This window comes from Hypanus sabinus, chromosome X2 (assembly GCF_030144855.1).
Source record: "Hypanus sabinus isolate sHypSab1 chromosome X2, sHypSab1.hap1, whole genome shotgun sequence".
In the NCBI taxonomy this organism is placed as follows: Eukaryota; Metazoa; Chordata; class Chondrichthyes; order Myliobatiformes; family Dasyatidae; genus Hypanus; species Hypanus sabinus.
In genome coordinates, this window is record NC_082739.1 from 17,055,166 (window position 1) to 17,079,494 (window position 24,329).

Genomic DNA, 24,329 nt, shown 5'->3' on the forward strand with positions numbered 1-24,329 from the left:
CAACAAAATAATGTCTCAGTCAAAATCTGTTTTGGTGGCAGAGATGTAATTGCAACCTGCAGTTCACAAGCAATAATAAATTGAAAAAGACTGTTCAATTATATACTTGTTTTCAGTTTTATATAGGCATATAATTATTTCTGTAACATTGTAAAGTGAGCAGGTTTCTATATAATTGTACTGTGATTCTGCTGAATCTGGATTTGGAAAAAAATAACATGACAATTTCTGATTGGATATTAATAACTGATATTACTCAAGCATTTTTAGGGGAGAAATTGTGTAATTGACAAGTTCTACCTAATTTACTGTAAAAGACTTTGATATTTTAAAGATTTAAAATGCATATTAAAGATGGAAAAATGATACTACTTGGGCAAATGGGAACAGCTCAAAGAGGCATCTTGGTCGTTATATAGTAGATGACATGAGATGAAGAGTTTGTTTCCATGCTGTATAACTCTATGACTCTACTAGCAAGATTTTGCCCAAGTTTGGCTTGAGAATTTAAGTGATTAATTTTACTATGGCTATCAGCATTTTCTAATTCAGAATTAGAAAATAAATTGTATCCATACAATCAGAATAATTTTGTAAAATACATGAAGTTGTAACTAGTATTATTTGCAAAGAATGCTGTCAGCACTGGATCATTTTGAGTAAAAGAACTTTAGCTTGGCAACTCGTTCATGAATGTTAGGGGAAAGGATTCATGTTTGGCCAGAGATTTTTGAGATATAACCAACTGTTATTTGTAAGATGAAATGAAGGAGAGGAAACATTCAGTCAGGGTTTTCACAAATTTAAATAAAAAGACAGATAGATTAAAGAAAAATAGCCTGCTGGTGCAATGTAAATTCTCAACTCCCTTTAATAATTTACATACTCTTATTGTTTCATAACCATTTATTACTAAATGCTTATTCCCTCTCATGAAGGAATGTTGAATATTGCATGTCACTTATGCAAAATCTGTTTTTTTATGTACTGGTCAAAAATAACTGATCAGATATTAGAACATTCTACCTTCTTTTGACTCCAAAATGATCTAATGAAGGATAATTATTAATTCTATAATCTCCTTCACAAATGCTGTCTGATATGCTGAGTATTTTCATTACTTTTTCCTTTAACTTTGAACTTTATTGTAGGATATGTCTGCTTTTTCTAGTATCAAATTGCGGATGAACAGTATTCTTTCTGTATTATCTGTAGTGATTTTTAAGTGTTCCGTATAAATTGCTGCATGCTGCATTTAGATTATTCAACAAACATTTTCGATGTCTGGCCACACTCTATATACTACATTTAACTCGAGACAGAATAAACAAATGTATTGAGATAATAGAAAAGAAGAAAGCATGAATGGTTTAATACTTTGATTATAATTTTATGAGCAGTAAGGGGATTTGAATGACTGCCATTAGAAAACAAAGGAACGGCTCTCAGATTAAATTGTTGTCTTTTTACTTTTTCCACAGATACTGTGTGGCCCTCTGAGTGTTACCTGTTTTTATTGAAGGAAAATATTGACATAACTTAATGTGGTTAATATCTTTGAAATACAGAGTTGATAGCTGGAAGATCGTAAATTCAAACTATAAGCTGATAGACATGATGTAATTAGTAGTTGTCTGCACCAATTCCAGTGTGTTGGAAGAGTTGAACTGCCTCAATGAGCACAGATTTTTGATTTGCAACAAACTGAAGGAAAATTGTTCTTCTCTCAGGTTTGTAGTAATGATTTAACAGAAAATGTACTGAATATAATTTCTGTGCCCTTTACTTTCTTCAGCTGTTACTGTTTTCTCACCATAGGGTTGCTGTTGTATGCTATAGTTCCATCATTAATTCATAAAAGTTTAATTATCAAGATAAACATTAGAAAATATTTTTAAAGCCCTATTTAAGGAAATGCGGCAATTGGATGTACCAGCCCACAGAATAGAACTGATTATGCAAAAGCCACACTTGGCAGTGCGATTTCTATGTGTACATTTTAAATGTGGTACATATAAATAACACTCTTATTTCAATTTATCCAAACACTGTATAAGACACTATAGCTATTATGAAGCTTGTAAGTAAATTTTAGCACTCTTTTACAAAGAGAGGGAAATGAACAAAACACTTTACACCAGGAATGGAACAATCTCCTTCTTTCAGTTTTTTGCGTAATGTTTAAAATATTACAGTTGTTAAATAGTCTCCCTTTAAATATAAGCAAATGCAAAAGGTTTTGCACAACAGATTGTGATGAAATCAAGTTTTATCCTTTTATAGCAAAATGAAGTTTATCCTTCAAAAGCCAATAACTACGAACTGAGAATTATAACCATCGGATGTCATTAGTAGATTTTGTACATTAATGATTCAACCCTGTTTACAAGAAAAGCAAATAGACCATCAGTTAGCCTGCATTCCATTTGCAAACTTGTCAACTGGGAATCAAATCAGTACAGATAGTAAATTTAGAAAAATACTTCAACCATTAAGTAAAAAGGTCATCTAAATAAAACTTAAAAGACTCCAAATGAATGTACAGGAACATATTGTAAAATGTGCTGTAAAAGGGAGAGTTTGATTCCTTTTAATCACTTGCCTACAGGTTGTTGGTTGTAAATAAAGAATATGGCATTGAGTTCAATCCAAGGGAGTCCATACATTTGCTCTTTTTTCTAGTTTTCAACATTTCAGTCCATTGCAATGCACGTGGCTGATCTTCCTGGGGACGGCAGTCAATGACCTTGAGTAGGTGGACAAGGTACTGGATATATATTCTAAACCTATTACATGGCAAAATATCTGTGAAAATATATTACAACATAACATGAAGTTATCGATAATGTTATTTATTGCTAAATATTTAATTGTAATATGAGTAATTAAATATCATAAATATTGAAAATTTCAACTGAAATATGGTGAACATTAATCAATATTAAAAAGTAGAAACTCATTTGGCACATTGAGTCTTGTGCTACAATGGCCTACTCTATCTTACTGTTCCAGAATTAATCTAGAAATACAGGCCAGAAAGACAGAACCTGAAAGAAAAACAGAAAAGTCAGTATTTAAATTCAACTACGCAATTTCTTAGCTGGAGTCAAGAATAGTAATGTGGTCTTAATGATTGGTTTATTTCCATGAGATGGTCAGAGTGAATTTTTTTTCACTTTCCCCTCCTCTCTCATCGTTTATTTTCTTTTTTAAAGGACTCGCCCAAAATACTTCTTTGGTGGGTCAGAAGTGTCTAGCCAGGCTGCTCTAGTGAAATCTTTGTTAACAGGTTTTCAACTGATCTCTGAGCATTAGGATATGATATGAGATTAAAATCCAGCACAAAGATTTTTTTTTGTTTTGTTCCTTGCTATTCTGTGAAAATTGTATAGAAATCTAACTTTTTATTTGGGCCCTTTTCATAAACTTACTCTGATCTATCAATAAAATAGGTAGAAGGTACAGGACCCTCAGGACTCTCACCACCAGGTTCAGGAACGGTTATTACCTACCCCATACCATCAGATTGTTGAACCAGAGGGGATAACTTCACTCAATTTCACTTGCCCCATCACTGAACTGTTCCCACAACCTATAGATTCACCTTCAAGGCTCTTCATCTCATGTTCTCAATATTTATTGCTCATTTACTTATTATTATTATTTATATTTTTCTTTTTTATTTGCACAGTTTGTTGTCTTTTGCACATTGGTTGTCTGTCTGCCCTGTTGAGTGCAGTCTTTCATTGATTCTATTATGGTTCTTGGATTTACTGAATATGCCTGCAAGAAAACAGATCTCGGGGTTGTATATAGTGACATATATGTACCTTGATAATAAATTTACTTTGAACTTTGAGCATTCAAATGCAGCAAGAGGAGGACAATGTCCAGCCTAGACTGATAAGTGCCAAGTAACATCTCAACAACACGTGCCTGGAAATGACGATATCCAACAAGGAAAATGCCAGCTGTCACCTCTCTGACATTCAGTAATATTCCCATCACTTAATTTCTACTAAAATATCTCAGGGGTTATCATGGACCAGAATCTGAATTGAAGTAGACATGTACACAATGTGGCTACAAGAGGAAGTAAAAGACTTGGAATCATGAGGCAAGTAACTTGCCTCCAAACTCCCCAAATCCTGTTCATCATCTATAGGGCTCAAATCAGGAGTGTGATAGAATATTCTCCACTTGCTTGGATGAGTGCAGCTTCAACAGTACCCAGACAGCTTGACACCACACAGGAGATGATAGCCAGCTTGATGCAGACCCTATCAATAACCATTTCAGCACTGAGGCACAGCAGCAGCGTTTTCTGCCATCTAAAGGATGCACTGCAGCAACTCACCAAGATGTCTCAGACAGCACCTTCCAAACCCACAACCTCGACCAACTAGGACAAAGGTAGAAAAAGCAATGTAACACCACCACCTGCCAGTGTCTTTCCAAGCTGCATACCACGTTGACTTGAAAATATCATATCATTCCTTCACCTTCGTAGGGTGAAATCCTTAAACTCCCTCCTAAACAACATTCTGGGTCTACCTATACCTCAAGTTCTGTAGCATTTCAAGTTGGTAGCTCACCACCACCTTCTTTGGGACAATTAGGGGTATGCAATTTATTGCTGGCTCAACCTGAAAAGCACACATAAGGAGAATGTACAGTATAAAATACAATTTAGAGCAACAATTGATGGGGCATTATCTGTTTGTTACCAGCAATAGACTGGAAAGTACATTGAACATCCATCAAAGAGTCGCATGAACAAACAATTTGTAAAAATACTGGCTAAAACACAAACTTCCGCTGTACACCTTAGGAGTATGTCTTTTGTTTATTTTTATCCTGTTGATGCAGAGGTAATTGATGCCTTTGGGCCATTACAGGCATCCTGGTAAGATTAATGAGTTGTGAGACACTCTATTTTCAGCAATGCTGCATTAAACCCTTCATTATAGGGAAGGATAAGTGTTATCTAGTTCTGTTACTTTATGTTCACATTTTTGGATGGGTATGATCTGGAAATATCACTAAACTGATTAAGTTAACTGATTATCTTTAAGTGCAACATTGGATTGCACTTAAAGGTCTAGCTTCTTGTATATCACAGTGTTTCATTCCCAATAAATCTACAAGCCATCCTTGTAGATGTCCTGATGAAGGGCCTCAGCCTGAAATGTAAACTGTTTATTCCTCTTCATAGATGTTGCCTGATCTGCTGAATTCCTCCAACACTTTGTGTATGTTGCTCTGGATTTCCAGCATCTGCAGAAGCACTTGTGTTTACAATGCTATCCAGATCAGGAGTGGATTCTCACCTTTAATTATAATATCAAACGTATCATAGACATGCATGAACAAGTATTATTATGAGAATTACAGATTGCTTTACTTGAGTATCATTTTCAAAATCCAAGGTGAACTTTCATGTTTCATGATCATCCTCTAGTAAAAGTTAATCTTTTCTGATGCAAAATGAACTCATACTAAAAGTGTTGTAGAGAAATCAAATTTGGTTCAGGTAATCAACTGGTGGAGATCTATCAGTATATACAGTATGAAGTAAATTTTGATTGATACTGTAAACTGAGGCAGACTGCTACATATGCTGCTTATATACAGAAGACTGAATACATTTAAAATAAAAACAGAAAATCCTCAAAATATTTAATGGATCAGATTAGACCCTTTGATTATCTACCCAAGACTGTATATCCATGGATAAGAACAATTTGATTGTTCCAATGAGTTCATGTTAACTTTTATCAAAAAGAATTAGCATTTTCCTTGTTCGTATTCATGTCCACTTAAAATGCTTTGGTTAAGTATAGACATGGAACAATAATGGATGTTGAGGTGTCTCTTTGCTATCCATAGAATACTGTGGGAATGTGTTTGACAGGAGGTATTTGTCTGATGATATTTACTTCATGTTTATTGGAGAACTCTATTGGAGTGATTGTAATAGCACCATATGTTGATCCCTCCATGACATTCTGCTGCTTGTGGGGAAGCAGAGAGGTTTGCACATATTAAAAGATGCCTTGAATAATAAAGTCATAGATAAATTTTCCACAGCCCCACAGTAAATCATTGGTTAGAATAATATTTTAACCTGGTACAATGTTGCACTTCTGGTTTTATTTTGATGCTACCATCTCTGCAAACATTTGAGCTACTTAGAAGGGAAAATAGAAAGGCAGCAATTGAAATAAAAACAAAGTCTTGAGGCAAAGAACAGATTTTTGACTAGTTGAAGAATTAAGTGATATCAAACTGGCGGTCAAGTATGGTGAAGTACTTGGTCTATAGTCCAAAAACGAACTTCATTCATCTTAGAAATAATCAGAAATGCCTGTGTAGATCAAATGAAGATATTGAAGTAATGTATGATGATGAACCTGTTCCTCATGTTAATTTTGAGTTGTCACAGGAATCAGTAACTTTAAAGTAAAAAAAAATGCAAGTTCTTTGGTTGAATGATTCTAATTGAGTGTTAGCAGCTTTTGTTTTAATTATGTGTGTCCTGGGAGATACTAAAGGCTTGTGAATGCCAAAGTGACTCTGTGAGTGAAGCTGACTGCATGCTCTGAGCTGTGCCAAAATGCTGGGAGCTGGGGACATGCTGGAACTGATGCACAATCAATAACTCTCGGAGACGGGAGATGAACGATAGGCTTTTATTAGCTGCAAGGCACCACGATTAGCAGCAAGAGACCACCACACAACATCCTGGAGACTGAGGGAGGAGCAGTGCCTCCAATCGCCTTTATACAGGGGTCTGTGGGAGGAGCCACAGGAGCAGTCAGCAGAGGGGCGTGTCCAGACAGGTATATGTAGTTCACCACAGGAACCAACAGTCTTGTATGGGTTGGGCAGAATGTGATTCTGCCACATTAGAATCTTTATCACAATTTAGAATTAGTTTCTTAGTTTACAAATTATTCCAGTTAGTGATGTGTCACATTTGAGACTCACAAATGCTCCCTAGCTAAGGGAAAGGAATTAAACTCCTTTTCCTTGACCTTATGGTATCAGGCAGTGCAAGCACATGAATTTTCCCAGGATTCCTGAAAGTGTAGGATGTGATTGACAAGTAGTCCGTTGTGTTCACTCAATCACTCCTGAACATCCATACTGGGAATTATCATCAGTAAAAGATCTTTGTGGACAATGCCACTGCCTCGGCAAAATCTACATCACGTCCTTTCTGATTCAAAAGAATGGTTACAAGATGGTGTTTGTTGTGTGAGGGGAGATTGACTAGACCAGGCTGGTATAATCCAGAGATTAGAAGAATTGTTGGTGATCTCACTGAAATATAAATTCTTAGAGGGTTTGAAAGGCTGACTGCAAAGAGAATAGTTGCAATAACCTCAGAAGTAAAAACAAATGGCCTTCATCTGTTTTTACTTGTGTTCTTCTGAGAGCCTTTATTCATTGTAAACCTAACTGAAGTTAACTAACAACGTAGGAGATAATTTTGATTTGCTTTAAATCCATGTATAAAAACTATAATGATAATTAAATGGAAAATAATCAGAATTTTAATTGTAATGCATTTGCTTCAGTTTGAAAATAGTAAGAATCAGACTCCAGTAATTACTGTATAGGGACTATTTTCAGTGAGACTGTTAATAACAAACATTTGGTTCTATTGTATATTTGAATCCATGTATATCGCCAAAAATCATCATGAACTAAAAACTGAATTTTTGTTAACATATACCCCCAACGTATTCTAAGATACTTCATGTTATCTAATAGTTCTAGACTTAGCAGCTTTGAGTTTTTTTAAACAAAACTTGTTTCAAATTATTCTTACCAATCTATCTGCTATCCAAAGCAAATGTGCCTATTCCTCTACAGGAACAGTTGAATGGTTTTCTTTATTTCCAGAGGGTATCGCCAGATAGTCTGCTCTGTAAAGACAATTGGATTGGAAATCAATTTGAATGTTCAGAACGTCATAGAAAATTCATTGATCACCTTGAACCTAGTCTACTAAAGGCAGACAAAACTATTTTCAGTTATTACCCAGTACTTTACATGAAATATGTTTCCTTACCATTTTTATTTGATTGAATTTCAAAAATTAAGAGTAATTAACATAAGCACCAGAAAGAAAAATAATCAGCTGTGATATTGCACAAAATATAGCAAGAGTTAAAAAAAGTCTGAAAATAATTGTATATATTTAATTACTTAAAGTATCCCAGAGGATGATTAGGACAAAGATTTTATGTGATATTGAAACTTTGATCCTGTTTTCATAGACCTTGTGACGAGAACTTGAAGGTGGGCCAATGTGATGATACAGTAATTTCCATGTAATTTCTTGCAGAAGACAAGGAAGGAGGGAAGTCAGGTGACAGGTGCTTTTGTTTGTCTGCATCAATTCAGTGTTGCAGGATTAAGCCACCTATTCTGAATATATATAGGAACGGGTTCCAGGTGCTGAATTTACTGATGCATTCTAGCTCTGTGAATATGCCTGCCATTTGGAATCATTATGTTGTTGCAGGAAAGTGAAGGTGCCCCACGGTCTAATTGCTAGGTCTAATCCCCCTTAAAATTGTGGGTTAAAATACTGTTTTCAAACCAAGTTGCTAAACTTGCTTAGCTACTTCAAAATATTAAATAGCTGAAAAGGTCTTTAAGCTGTTGATTAGAAATCTGGATATCTCACAATGTTGGTTGCTTTGCCAATTTCAATTTACTTCTAACATGGCTATAAATCCATTTCAATATGCAAGAGTAAATTGAACTTCAATTCAATTCACATCCAAAGGTTATACAATATATTTTAAACGCCAGCTGTTAAACACATTTTTATTGGAAAAATTCATTTTTTCCCATAGAACGTTGAATTTTTTACAGCACTGTGCTCAACATAAAAATAGCATATAATTAATACATGCAAAGAAAGCGCTGACTGTTTGCATTTTTTCATAGAAGATTGTAATAATAGCTCCTTCTTTGAAGTCCAAAAACACAAGGGAGACAATTTAGTTGGAGAAACTGCTGGGTTTTGAAGTGCCTGGATATCAGTTCTAATCATTAAGCATAGTGGTCCACTGTCTTAAAATCAAATGAACAAATGTGGATCACACCATTTTGTTAACACATCCAAACATGGGTTTGCTAAAATTAATGACAGAAATTTAGAAATTAGAAATTCATCCTCACTCAAAAGCACCACTGTGAGGTTAGTGTAATTAACTGATAAAATAGCTTCTTTGCTTACTCTTACTCCATAAATGTATTTGTTTTGATTGCAATGGAATTAATTTTTGAGGCTTTAACATTCATACATGAAGATTGCTTTTTGGACAGCTACTGTGGATCAATAAACTTGCTTACATTTGAGCTTAGTGAGCTCTGAGATGGCTGATAGGCTATTGCAGGACCTTCAGAGTCCACAGATGTGTCAGGAAAGACTTGATAGAGCGGGTTGGAGCAGAGGTTTGTGAGGTAATGCGCCCCTTCTGCTATAGGCATTCTGTGGGCACCCAATGAAATGTCAAGACTTATAAGCCAACCTGAATACCTTGAGCATTTGTGGGTCTGGTAGTCTCACAAGTTAGTGGGAATGTTAGACATCTTCAAGGAGGCTATGTGAACACTCTTTAATCTTTTTCTCTGTGCACCTGCTAAGCTTTTGCCATAACAGGGCTCAGAGCAGAATGTCCATTTTGGTGTTGACCATGCAAGCAATGTGTAACCTCCCAATGGAGCTAAACAAGTATAATTAGGTCTCAAAGTGATTGCTGTTGGCCTGGAAGAGGATGCTTAAATTAGTTCATCCTACCAATATATCTGGAGGATTTTGCAGAGGCAGCATACCATCTGAAGGTGAATTGCTATTGCAATACATCCTCTGACTTGCATATAGTAGGTGGCATAAGAGTAATATTAAACCCCTTTGGCAATACCTCAGCAAAATCAGGGTCATATAAGTACACAATGTATTGATGTTACTTACGCATTTTCTTGTGCGGCTTGTTCTGATTTCAATATTTTTCTGTAGCAATATATCATCTCTATAACAAGCCATAAAGTGAGGAAAACAAGGAGAAGATACATCATAATTTCTGAAATGTATGAAGTAAAATCTTCAAGGGCTAGAAAGAAATGGAATTAAAACCAGTTAGCCTCTGGAAAGATCACATTATTTGAAATCTTCTCTCCTAGATGAGCTAAACTTTCTTTGGAATCTAATGGTATTTTCTATGGGGTCCAGTTTCCCCATCTACTCTCTTGGGAACAACAGCTGGTCAAGGTGTTTGAAATGCAATCAGATACATTGCCATAGAGTGTAGTTCACAAGCCACATTGCCTAAATTTTTAATCAGAAATATGTCTGCTATTTTAAGGCTTAAACTTGAACTGGTAAACAAGATGGCCCAGAATTTTCAGATGCAATGGTGATGAATTCATCATTATGATATGAAAACTAACAGCAGCTTCTGGATGTATGAAACTAGACACAGGAACCCAAAAGCCATTGGTGATCCTGTTCTTCTCCTGAAGGAGTGTAGTCATAGAGTACTGCACAGAAGCAGACCCTTTAGCCCATCTAGTCAATGCTAACCTGATCTTCTGCCTAGTCCAATCTACATACGCTCCCAGACCATATCAGTCCAAACTCCAATGTGTACCTATCCAAACTTAAGTGTTACAATTGAACCCACATCTACCACTTCTGCTGGCATCTCGATCCACACTCTTTGAATGAAGATCCCCCATATATTCCCCTTAAATTATTCACCCTTTACCCCAGACCTATGATCTCTAGTTTTGGTCTCAGTGAATCTAAAGGAAAAAGCCTCTAAGCATAACCCAATCTCACAATTCTGTATATCTCTAAAACAGGGGTTCCCAACTTGGGGTCCATGGACCCCCTTGCTTAATGGTATTGGTCCATGGCATAAAAAAGACCATATGATATAGGAGCAGAATTAGGCTATTTGGCCCATTGAGCTTGCCTCATCATTTCATCATGGCTGATCCATCTCTCTCAGCGCTAATCTCCTGTGTTCTTCCTGTATCCCTTCATGAATCTATCAACAATCTATCAATCTCTGCCCTAAATATACCCAAATGCCTTGGCACCCCCAGCTGTCTGTGCAATGAATTCCACAGATTCACCACTCTCTGGCTAAAGAAATTCTTCTTGTTGAGGAAGCAGAGGTTGGGAACCACTGCTGCTCATTCTCCTGCACTCCAGAGAACAAAGTTCTAACCTCTTTAACTTTTCCCTATAACTCAGGCCCTCAATTCCTGGCAACATTGTCATAAATTTTCTTTGCACACACTCAAGCTTATTGATTCTCTTTTCTCTAGGTAGGTGACCAGAACTGCACATAATACTCTAAGTCTGTTCTCACAACGTCTTGTAAAGCTTCCTAACATCCAAACTCCAGTACTCAATGCTCTGGTTTATGAAGATCAATGTGCCTATGATACTACTTTCAAGGAATTATGGACTTGTGTTCCCTGGTTCCATTGCCCTACCATTCACTCTGCAGGTCTTCTGCTGGTTTGTCATTCTAAAGTGCAACACCTTACACTTGCTTGCATTAAGTTCCATCTGCCATTTTCTCCGCCCATTTTCCAACTGGTCAAAATCATGCCACGAGCTTTAATAGCCTTCCACCCAATCTTGGTATCATCCGCAAACTGTTAAGATGGTACAGTCGCAAACCTAGCATCAATATATTGGTATAAATGTCTGTTTTCCATTCAGAAATCTCAATGTGAAAGTCACTTAAAGTTTGAGTCTTGCTTAATTAGTTGCAAGTAATTATTAATGGTGTGATGAAATACAATTAATGCTGAACAACTGCTCTGGCTCTGAAAAAGTATTCTTTTGTGCATGGATTCTCATTTCTCCAGAATAACATCCGTAAATACTACTATTTTTAAAAAGTTTTTGCTGTCTATTTAATCCTATATGTACTGTACAGCCTAATCAATTTTACTTGAATGTTTATGAAAACACTTCTCAATCTTCAGTAATGACTTTTCCTTAAGTCATGTTATTATTGGAGCCAAATATAGCTCACAGTTGCTGAACTCTCTTAAATTATGTTGGGGATGATTTTGTTCTCTCATTTGTCCCATGTTTAATATCATTAACGTACATTTTGCAGTGTTCAAAGACCTTGGATGTTGAAAGCTTCTGTCTTGAAAACCATCTATTAAATATATTAAATTCAAGTACACTTGGTTAATGTAGTTTGCATAGAGCTGTCTTGTGAGGTAATGTTCCTTTGGCACTTGCCTCGTCGTCATAACATTTGTTCTGATTATTATTTACTGTAACATTGTTTGCTGACTTCTAAAAAACTTCACTCATTATTAGTATCCTGTAACTGTCATTTTTTCAGTTTTTCCTTTAAAATGCCAAAATATTAATAAATTATGTTTTGCATCTACATTTTTAAAACTGTCTCAATTGGATGTGTGTTAACATTACATAATAAAACATTTCAAAATGATGCGTAAGAACATTGAATTAAAGTTCAAATGGCAATAAATAATTTACTTAAATTAACAGTAAGCTATTTGTTCAGTATTTTCTAGTTAGAAATTGAATTTACGTGTATTCTGTAATAGAATATGGACAATAAAAATAACTCACTTCATTTAGTTATAATTGCTATAATCCAATGAAAGATTAAGTGTTAGCTTTTCCCTGTTGCCATATAACACTTGCTTTTCTAACCGGATAAACTGCAGTTTCATCATCACATTCTTAGTTAAGATTTTCGTTCTATGCTTTTGCCTCTTCTGAGGGTGCTGTTCCTGTTCAAGAACCACTCATTGACATTGCTCTTCTGCAAAAGAGGTTCTTTATATGCTTGGTCAATATGTCAGGAGGTTTTCCCATGGAACACAGTTTGAATCTCTAGGCTGTGATCTAAAGGATCCTGTTTTATTTTTGTTTTTCCTTGCCCCACAGGAGTCCAATAGCCAGCTGCCTCCGAAACTGAAATTAGCCGGAATTAGATTGGCTATGAATTACTAGGTATATCTTATGTCATGAAAGTAGAATGTTAACCTGTATGTGAATACCATTATCTATTAGTAGCATTATCTATTTATTAATTCAATTGCAGCCTTTAAGCCAGTATAGGTTTATGGAGTATACTGCAACACCCTTGATCCGTGAAGGAATGTTCAAAATGTCGGTACCTTTCAGAAGTTGAACAGTATTGATCATCAGTGCAGGGAACTAAATACTGAAATTCTCAGCACACAGAACTTAATCTCCTCACCATCTTCATGTACTGTTAGCTGAACCTCTTTCACATCTGTGACAGAAGGTCTGTGCATTTCATAATTGAAATAACGTTTGACCGTGCACCGGTACAAACCGCTGTCGTTAAGTGTAACATTCACTATGGTTATGGATACATCTTGCAGATCTTTGCTTCCATTCCACAGAATTCTGCCCTGATAAGGTCCTTTTAGCTCTCGTGGCTCTCCGTTGTACTCATAAATCTGTCACAAAGACACAGATTTTATCATTGATTAATTGCTAAAATGTCAACTTTATATGTCAATTTATCCTCCAATATCTTGCACTTGACACACTAAACTTTGCTGAGAAGCAAATGAATGTAACTTTTTGACACCTTAAGCATGAATTTTCATGGAGTGTTAGACCCTAGCGGTGAAAGTGGTGTACCCTTCAGTTGTGGGCTGTATATTATTTTTTCTTCTTTACTTAGCATTGGAATACTGAGATCAATTCTGAAACTAAAGCTTTCACCCCAATGAGACATACCAATTGACCACAAACCTCCCATTAAATGCAGAACCTTTCTGGGATCTGTACGGTTCTTCCAAAACTGAGATAGACTACTTAATTGTAAAGCAACTGAACTGCTTTCACCAGGAAATGGTACAAACTCTAACTATTTAATAAAAATATATCTGAAGGCTAAATATTCCTGAAAATGGAAATGGAGAAACAAGAACCACTAGACATTGCTAGATTCCCCACATAATGCATAAATTAAAGCCATTTAAGATTAAGCTTAGAAGCAAAAACTAATGGTACAGTTGTCCTTGTGTTGTTAATGCACATCCATGTCTGTAATAACATCTAGTAGTTGGAGGCTAGGCATGGAAATGTGAGGAAAGTATCATTTTATTTGAAACAGGATTCCACCTAAAACTTGATGGGATGAATCTGGTGAGATGAAAATACTACCTCTTTAATTCTGCCTTGACTTGCCAGTAAATTGATCCAGCATACATGGAGACTAAATATTTAATCAGCACCATAATTAGCCAGGGAGTATTTCATTCTAATATTGATTATACAATGGTAAGCATAAGCATCTTATGTTGGGCACAAACTCCACACACAAGTAGTATTATTTACTCATTGTGCAATGTATGCAGAAACAGGTGAATTATAGGTGTCAATTAAAAATATGTTCAGTAAAATGTAGTAGAAATACATTTTGAACGCAACCAAAGGCGGTGTCCTTCAGACAATTCGCAAAATTCGCAAAATTTTACTTCGTTCATTAATAATACTTATTTCAAATATGATTCTGCTACTGGAACCTGTAATTTACATTTTGATGATATGTTTTCAGGCTGATTGAGCGATCTGGCACTTTGCTGTCTCTGAGGGAGTTCGGTGAGATTTCAAGTGAAGTATGCAGCCTGATGGTGAGCGAGCCGGTGATCAACTCCATTTCTTGCCGATCTTGCAGCTTAAAGTGTCGAGGCAGATTGAAATAAATGAGGATAAGCATGTGTTCAGCGCTATCTGCCTGCAAGTGACCGGTGTATCACTCACTTTTGCTCACTGCTCCTGGAGGAAAGTGCCTGTGTTGGATCGGTCTCTCTCTGTCTCTCACTTGTTGTTGCTAGAGCATGGTGTTGGAGTCTTGAGTCTTGGGCAAGGTTTAATTAACGCCGTTTGTGATTAGACTTTGTAGTTCATGTTATGATGTGTTTCTGGTTTCTAGCTGCTTTTTTGTTGCTATTTTGTGCGATTTTAATCTGAGCGGACTGGTTCTGTGGCCTACAGTCAACAAATGATACAGCATTAGATTGAACTGAGCTGAAACTAAACATTCCTGGTCTGTTTCAATGACTTGTGGTTTGCTGTTTTATATTCTGCATTTTTTGCTCGTTTTATTTTGCCATTTGCGCGATTTGTTCTTTTTTTTGCGCATTGAGGATTTGATGTTTTTCTTTGAACAAACTCCATAGGTTTCTTTGTTTCTTGGTGGTCTGTGGGAAGACAAATCTCAGGGCTATATACTGCATTCATACTTTGATAATAAGTGTACTTATCAATTAAATTGTATTTGGGGATCTTTCTCCATTTGATTATGCAAACATTTTTAAAAAAGAATTCTTTTTGATTGACAATGCAGACAACATATTTGAACATTTTCTTCATCTTATCTTCATCCCATTTTTCCAACCAGAGGTTAGAATCCTTGGTCACCTATTTCTGCCCAGTTCTAGAGATTTTGGAAATTTCCCCATCAGTCAGTAGCAGTGAAATGTGCAATATGGTATGACTTCATATTCATTTTCATTAGTTTTGAAAGCAAAGTTCAGCTTGCAGCAGCCATTAGATTGCATGTTTAATGCTTTAAAAAAGATAAGATAAAATTCTGAATTAAAAGTCATAAATAAAATATTAAGAGCAAACACGAGGAAATCTGCAGATGCTGGAAATTCAAACAACAGCACACACTAGTCCTGACGAAGGGTCTCGACCCGAAACGTCGACAGCGCTTCTCCCTATAGATGCTGCCTGGCCTGCTGTGTTCTACCAGCATTTTGTGTGTGCTGTTGTTTAATAAAATATTAACTTTGTTTCTCTCTCCATAGTTCCTGAGAGTATTCCAGCATTTTGTTTTTATTTCATATTAATGGCAGGTCTAGTTTTACTTTAGTTTTTAATAACAAAATGTGTCTGTATGAACAAAAACAGAATACTAAAAAAACCTAGTGGGTCAAACATCATCTGCAGAAAAAAACGTCAACATTTTGTTCAGAACCCCACACAGAACTGAAAGGGAACCCAGTATATTAGCAGTCCAAGGGAGGGATAGGGGCTGGTAGATGGAAGCAGATGGGGAGGGGATGACGACAGAATGGAACAATGAGATTGAGAAGAGGATGGGGACAGAGGCTGCTATGGAATCTTGAGCTGAAAATTAATCTTTAATAATAATGCCCTGTATTTAAACACTACCTTTAACACAAGCCATCCAATATGTTTCACAGGAAGATTAACAAAAAAAAACAAGTCACATGAGATGTTAGGGCAGATGACCTTAAGCTCAGTCAGATGCGCTGTAAAATTTGCACCTTAAAGAAAGAATTATAGGCAGGAAGATGAAGTTTGGGTAGAAATTCCAGACAGTAGGGGCTTGACTGGGTCCTCATCCACCATCAGAGGAATCTGTTTAGAACCGAATGGTTATTTTAAAAAGTATTTTTCTTCTTCTTCTTTACCTTCTGGAAAAATATTTGCATATTTTTTGTAACTTAGTTTTCTGAAAGTTATGATATGTCTGATTTAAAATAGGTTCAGAATTACCTGCACTCTTCAATTCTATGTACCCAATAAAAACATTGGATAATTATCCAATTACATAAGTTGTGCTTCCTACTAAACAGCAAAATATTTCTCCCATTAATTTGGTTCAGTTGATAAAAATTATTACTAAGAATATTATACAACAACAATGTGATATAAAAATCTTCTATTTTAGTTTTATATTACAGGTGGAGATCGCATTCCTCCTGACAATGCATATTTGTTTGTTTCAGTTGAGTATAATTTATTTGCTATGTGCCATGTCGTATGACGTGGGCGGTCATTGTCTTTCCATGACCATGATTGTTCTTTGCAGTTTTTTCTACAGAAGTGGTTTGTCTTTGCCTTCTTCTGGGCAGTGTCTTTACAAGACGAGTGACCCCAGCTATTATCAATGCTCTTTGGAGATTGTCTGCCTGACGTCAGTGGTCACATAAACAGGACTTGTGATGTGCACCGGCTGCTCGTACAACCATCCATTAGCTGCTCCCATGGCTTCATGTGGACCATGATCAGGGGTGGGGGGGGGGGGCTACAACTTGTGCTACAACTTGTGCTACAACTTGTCCAAAGTGAGTTGCAGGCTAGGGGAGGGAAGGAGCACCTTACACCTCCTTTGGTAGAGACGTATCTCCACCCCTCCACCAAGACTTTCATATTTAAAATGTGTAAGTAATTTACTTACTTTAATATTAGAAATATTTTGTTATAAGGATTGCATAGATAATGTTGACAATGGCAATTTGGTGTGAAGCCCTGAATTTTCATAGCAGACTCTTTTTAATGGACCAATAATGAGGCCATGTCTGTTTCAGTTTTATCTATTTAGTTTGTTAAAGCAATAGCATCTAGTTTTAATTAAAAAAAAGTAAATCAGTCTATTCTAAAGCAAGAAAAGTGACTAAAAGCATGATTTACAAATGTTATAGAATACTGATATGTATACACTAAAAGACATTTATAATTTTCTATGTTGTTGGTTAGCATTCTGAAATTGACCACATTAATTTATTAATCTAATGACTAATCAGACGATTTATTTGTTAATGTGGAAAAAATCAATAATAAATGGCATGTCTTCAATACTGTAGCCTGATATAATTGTGTTTACTGCAATCTTTAAGAAAACTCTTTCAAAAGTTTAACATAAGCAATGTTAACAGAATCTTTACATTAGGCCATTGTTTATCTATAAATATCAATCTGCACATTTAACAGACAACTGTTTTAATTGGTGAATGAAGTATTTAACTTCTGCATTTTATATTTTTAAGTAGACACATACTGAAATCTCTTCTCCATCACTGTTGATGTAGGTCCATTCAACCATAGTGTCTGTATTTACTTCTTCTCTCTTCACACAGGAAATGCAAGTGAGTTTCATATTAGTTCCATGTAGGGCTTCAGTATCTGAAGGAACTTCAACACAGACTAAATGGCAACTATGTACTATAAGAGAAAGAAGCAGAAATCAGTCTAAATTCACCTCAAGAAAGCATCTTCTCATCATTGACAGAAGGCTATATAGGAAATCACATTCTGCTTGCTTTTGACTGATGGTGTTTCATAAATCCAGTCTGAATTCAACAATCTTAACGCACCACACTGTTGTGTCACTTTTACCATCATAATTTTTGCGCTATGTATTACATATATTTTTGAATTAGTAATTTTAGAGGAGAAATGGAAATGGTTCACTTAAAATGTTCAAATAAAAGTTAAAATATTGAAATTACTTCCACTATTTAAGTATTTCTTCAGTAGTCAAGTATGTTACCACCATATTAGCAATGGAAAAAATGCATTTAAACAAACAGTAATTAAATTTTCTCATTTCAGTAATCAGTTAGCATCCTTATTTTGTCAGAAGCATTTGATGGATAATTTTGATGCCATGACAAACTCAACCCATGCATTGTTATCGTCAATAATATTTTAGCGTTTAGCGCGATTGCTTTGCAGCACCAGAGATCGCCAGAATTTGAATCCCGCTGTTGTCTGTTAGAATTTTGTCCGTTCTCCCTGAGATTGCGTGGAGTTCCTCTGGATGTTCCAGTTTCCTCCCACGTTCCAAAGACATATAGTTAGGTTTATTGAGGTGTCGGTACTGGAAGTGTGTCGACACTTGCAGGCTGCCCCAGCGCAGTCATCTGACTGTGTTGGTTATTGATGCAAAATGGCACTTTTCACAGTATATTTCAATGTACATGTGACAAATAATGCTAGTCTTAATCTCATATTAAAACATACATGATGGATGTGAACAAGGGAAATCTGACTCCCCTGCACAAGTCCACCCATAATACTTTGGAATCTCATCTACCCTAGCCAGAGGTCTACATCCTTTAAATCTGTTCTCATTTTGCTATACTTTTCTCAGTTTTAATCTAGTGGGTTCTCTCTAGGAAGGTCCTGTTCTCCAGAACTGTAGGTAGACAGCTTGATTTTCCTACTGTCATTTTACATTCTTTTCTATATTATCTGTGTAAATGGCCTGAGGCCATCTTCATCATTAACAGAATGATACCAGGACACTAGATGTCCCAGAGCTGGTTCACCTATACTCAGCTGGGCATATCTCTGCAAGAAACCTGCATCATCGATTTGTAAGATAGAGCAGTAGTATGAAGACAAGACTACAGATGCTGGAATCTAGAACATAAATAGGGTGCTAGAAGAACTCAGCAGGTTGACATTTCAGGTCAACACCCTCCATCAGTTCTGAAAGGAAAATGAGGGAGGAACTGGTAGGTGAAGACTGGATGGGGAGGGTTGCTATGGAGAGGCCAAAGGTAAATTGGAAGAACAGCATCCCATTTTCTGCTGGGAATTTTCTGAATTTAAGGTAACCTAAGATCTTGTGTTCTTCAACTGTCCACTATGCTTTCATCTCTATCAGTTCACCTTTCCCATTCCCTCCATGTCCACCTGGTTCCATCTGCCCCTAAACTGTCCCATTTGGTTCCACCTATCACCTACCAACTTCTTCACCATCCCTCTCTTGTATTGCTGTATAATGGCAATCTTTCCTCCTCCCTCTCAGTCCTGACACAGGCTCTTTACCTGAAACTTGTTTCTTTTGCTTCTATAGATGCTGAGTTCTTCCAGCATTTTGTTTCTGGTTCTAGGGTGGAATATGTTCATATTGTAGCATCACAATGGTAAGTAGTTTATAAGTAAAAGTTTAAAATTAAATTCTGACTCGACATGCTACCATCAACTAAATATTAACAGAATTTCTAATCTTGTTTAATGGTATTCAATTCTTCAAGGAATTAAATATCACTGTAGTTGATTTCTAAACTTGATTTATTAATTGGCTCTGGGCGTGTATTCACTAGAATTCAGAAGAATGAGGGGTGATCTCATTGAAACCTAGTAAATGGTGAATGGTCTTGATAGAGAGGATGTTTCCTATGGTGAGAGAGTCAAAGGAGAGAGGGGCATCCTTTTAGAACAGAGAAGGAATTTCTTTAGCTGGAGAGTTGTGAATCTGTGGAATTCTTTGCCACAGGTAGCTGTGGAAGCCAAGTCTTTTTGTATACTTAAGGCAGAGGTTGATATATTCTTGATTGGTCAGGGCATGAAGGGATACAGGGAGAAGGCAAGATATTGGGGCTGAGAGGCAAATTGGATCAGCCATGATGAAATGGCGGAGCAGACTCTATGGGCCAAATAGCCTAATTCTGCTCCTATATCTTATGGTCTTATAGTCTTAAACAGTTTGTTCTTTGCTAAAGCCTATGCAATTCACCCATTGAGTTTCCACTGTATCTAATTATAAAGGCTTGTTTCCATCCTTCAATCTTGCACTTTAATCCCTTTGCCATTCTCTAATTATAATTTTATCCTTCTGCATGAGTAAATGATGCAAAACCTGTAATTTTGATGTCAACCTTGCCTCATTCTTTTTGCACTGTTTTAAATCCTATCTAGATCATTTGTAATACACAGTACACAGTCGCACTTAAATGTTACAGTTTTTACACTGGTTTCAAAAGATTAAAATGTTACTCCAGACATTCACAGAAGTAAATCCATTTGAGAGGTAATGATCAAGTGAATTGGATTAATGAAAGATTCTTGTTATTTTTGTCATCCACCCCTTTGTACGTTTGTAGATATATACGTGTGTGTGTGTGTGTAATATGTATATATATTTAACAGACTAAGTAAAGGGTATAATACATCTGATCCTGTAAGTCTCAATCAAAGTCCTCAATGGAAAAAGAGAAATGAGATTACTCAACCAGAGATTTGTGTTAGAAAATTAGAATTATTGGAAAATTTCTTTAGAAATAATTCCTAATGCAAAACCAGAGGAATGTGTAAAATAATTTGCAATAACTACAGAAAATTCTCAACAGATTGGGCATCATAGAGAAAGGAACAGATAACATTTTAAATTCATGATAGTTCTACTATTTAGACCTTATCTCTTAAATAATGCCCAGTAACTGGATACGAGGTGATGTATGACTTCTAATGGGACTTTTTTTTCTGTTATATGAAGCCCCATTTTCAATGCAAAGTTGCTTAATTGAGGTCTGAAGCTCACTGTTTGGAAAACAAATTACAAAGAGCCCATGGGCTGATGCTCTGTATTGCATCATTACTGTATTTGCTAGAGAGTATCACAGTGAAGAGCACAGGTATAGACAGGATTGACCAGATAATTGGTTTCCCAATGCTCATGGTCTGAGCAACACAACTGAGAAAGAACCTAAAGCAGTGTTAAATAAAACCAACCAAGAAATCAATGTCTTTGGTTCAATTGTATAAACAGGTCAAATATATTGACAGCTGATCGACTGAAACATGTTTGGAGTCAATTTTCATCTAATGAAGCCCTAAAACTGTTGGGGTAAAATAAAATGTGGCTAGTTGGCTGGCTATTTGCTGGACAACTTAGCCAGGGCCAGGCTTCCTGTCTGAAATGCGTGTATTTTCTCCAGATGCTCTGTCCAAAGACAGGTTAATTGGTCATTGTAAATTATCCCCAGATTAGGCAACGGTTAAATTGGGGTTGCTAGGGCAGTGTGGCTCGAAGGGCCAGAATGGCCTGTTCTGTGCTGTATAGCTAAATAAAATAATGCCAAAGCTTTATGACACTCTCTACAAAAGAGAAAATTAGACCCATCTCAGCTCTAAATGGATGAATCCTTCGTCTGAGATTTTGTCCCAGTAGTCTAGAAATTTTGTGCTTGTCCAGGAAATGAGTAGGCATCCGCTTGAAGCAGTAAATGTTACAACCCAGCAATTACATTTGGGTTTTCACCTAGAGCTTGCAAATTCTACCACATGTAATACTTTATTGTCACCAAACAATTGATATTAGAGCGTACAATCATCACAGCAATATTTGATTCAGCTAATAGGACGACAGGCATCTCAACCCTGACTATTCAGCATTACAATGCCCTCCAAGAAGTGCTCAGTACAAGACCAGAAGACAAATGAAAGAGATGGGGCCTCTCCTGTCACTCTAATAGGAGGACCCACATATTTTGTGTGAATAATTTATTTTATTTATTTATTGAGATACAGGCCCTTCAAGCCATGTCACCCAGAAGACTCCTGATTTACCCCTCACCTAATCATGGGACAATTTACAATGACCAATTAAATTACCAACCAGTAAGTCTTTGGACTGTGGGAGGAAATTGAAGCACCCAGAGGAATCTTGCATGGTCACAGGGAGAATATACAAATTCTTTACAGACAGCAGTGGAATTGAACCTGGGTCACTTGCACTGAAAAGTGTTGTGCTAACCACTGCACTACTGTGCCACCCCAAGGTGGGCAGGGCTGGAGATGGAGTTGTCATAATTCACATCAGCTGAATGTCCTAAAAAATGATTTGAGTCTCTTTCTTTGTTGAAGCCATGGCAGCTACATGTTGGAGAATGAATTGTAAACACTTAATACATCAACTCACATAGGCATTTTACACAAGTGCTACATTCATAATGTCTATATTCTGCCCTTGGGCAACTCATTTATGATTTTCTATGTGATTATGCACATTCAGCTTTTATTTTAATGAGCAGATTCTAAGCTATATGAGGTCACTTCCTGAACAGCCAGGAAGTTGTAAGTAGAAAAGGACATTGGCTGCAAGGAAGCAAAAGAAGTTTCTATCTAAAACTATCCTGTTGTTGCCCAGGCAGAGGAATTGCTTGTAAGTTGATGTTATATTGCTTAGAAGTTAAGCTAAAAGTATCCATAAGATTTTACTGAAATAGAATGTTATTTTTGAGTTTATTAGACACTAACCTACAAACGTGTAGATGCTAATAGTTTACATATACTATTTACCTGTAGAATTTACTTGTTGGAATGTTATAATATTTGCATGTGTATATTTACTTGTGGGAATGGAACAGCGAGGTGATGGCACTGTATTTTGTTGTTTTTCAGTTTCACTCCTTACTCACTCTGTCATGCCATTGAGCCTGAAATAAAACCAAGGAGCTGGGAGGCTTTTCCCTGACTCTCATGTCATTTTTGAATGGAGTTTGGCTGACTGTCTAGTTGATGTTACAACACTTCAGCAATGGCAATACTGTCTGTTTGCTCACTATGAAAATATAGCCCAGAAATTATTTTGTATAATGATGAATTTTACCTGGAATAGTATAGAACTGTATCATTTCAGATTCAGATTGTTTATTTATTATTTGAGTCACATTGATAGTTCAGATATCGTACTGGGTATTTCCTGCTGTCAGCCACCCTTGCAAACCTGAATCAGTTCCAGGGAATCGTGGATATGGATCTCCTGAGATTCCTCGAAAATGCCGGGACAACAAGTCTTATTTGTGCAGAACTTAACTACACCCTTGTGCCTCAATTTACCAGACTAATTTGAACTTCAAACATCTCCATTTTCCAAATCTGAGGCAACCTGACCTGTTTCATCAATGTGTGGTGATCCATGTATCTCCCTCACTCAACCCTGCATCTCCACATCACTGAAGCCTCCCAGCAATATCTGTAAGACTTTTTACCCTGATCCCTTCATAAACCCCATGCTCTTAAATTTTCATTGACTACTGGCCCACTCCCAGCAAGATTCCAACTACGGATTCTCCCATACCACTCCGATTCCTGGTCCTGAGCTGATTTTCTATTTGTGTAAGTTGTATGCAGAGTTTGGCTTTGTTAAACCACAGCAGTGCAACAGCAAGCATTAGTGGTTCAGGAACAGTCTGCTACTTTTCCTCAAGTCCAAGGTTCCATAGTATTGCTCAACAAGCAATGTAAACTGTAGTAAGCAAGTGGGAAGAACCAGAAATAAGTAACAAAGTTAATTGTCCTTTCAAAATTCCAACGTTTATCAAGATCCAGTACAACCTTTTTGTAGGAATGGGGTGGGGGAGAGAAAATTCTTTAACAGAATCACACAGCAGAGCAATGTCTATTCTCAACTCCCTACTTTTTGCCATGGGTGCACTGGTAAGTTTCAAAACACTGAGAAACTTGTATATTTGGGATTAAATTAAAAACCTGCAACTAAACTTTCCTCTTTAATGAGTGATTAATGTATTTTATATTACAATTTGTCTCTGAATTGAATCGGAAACTGGATGGGGTAAAATTTCTCTCTACAGATTTACACGACACCTCATACTGTCAATGTAAACACACTCACAGTTGAGGGATTAAATCTACCCCTTACCTTCACTTGCCCAATCTTTACTCATGTGGATACTCAGATTTACAG

The 24,329-nt window shown here is 36.5% G+C and overlaps 1 protein-coding gene across 1 annotated transcript in view; it reads right to left on the reverse strand.

The window, feature by feature from the left end:
* Positions 1-7,600: 7,600 nt before the first annotated feature.
* LOC132385046 (sodium channel subunit beta-3-like) overlaps positions 7,601-24,329 on the reverse strand; it is a 39,103-nt gene continuing 22,374 nt past the window's right edge. The window contains exons 3-6 of the mRNA XM_059956750.1: positions 17,889-18,073; positions 13,296-13,521; positions 9,998-10,136; positions 7,601-7,934 (exon numbers count right to left, since the gene is read on the reverse strand). Coding sequence (XP_059812733.1) covers positions 7,868-7,934; positions 9,998-10,136; positions 13,296-13,521; positions 17,889-18,073 — 617 coding nt within the window. The 3' untranslated portion in view covers positions 7,601-7,867. The remainder of the gene's footprint in view (positions 7,935-9,997; positions 10,137-13,295; positions 13,522-17,888; positions 18,074-24,329) is intronic.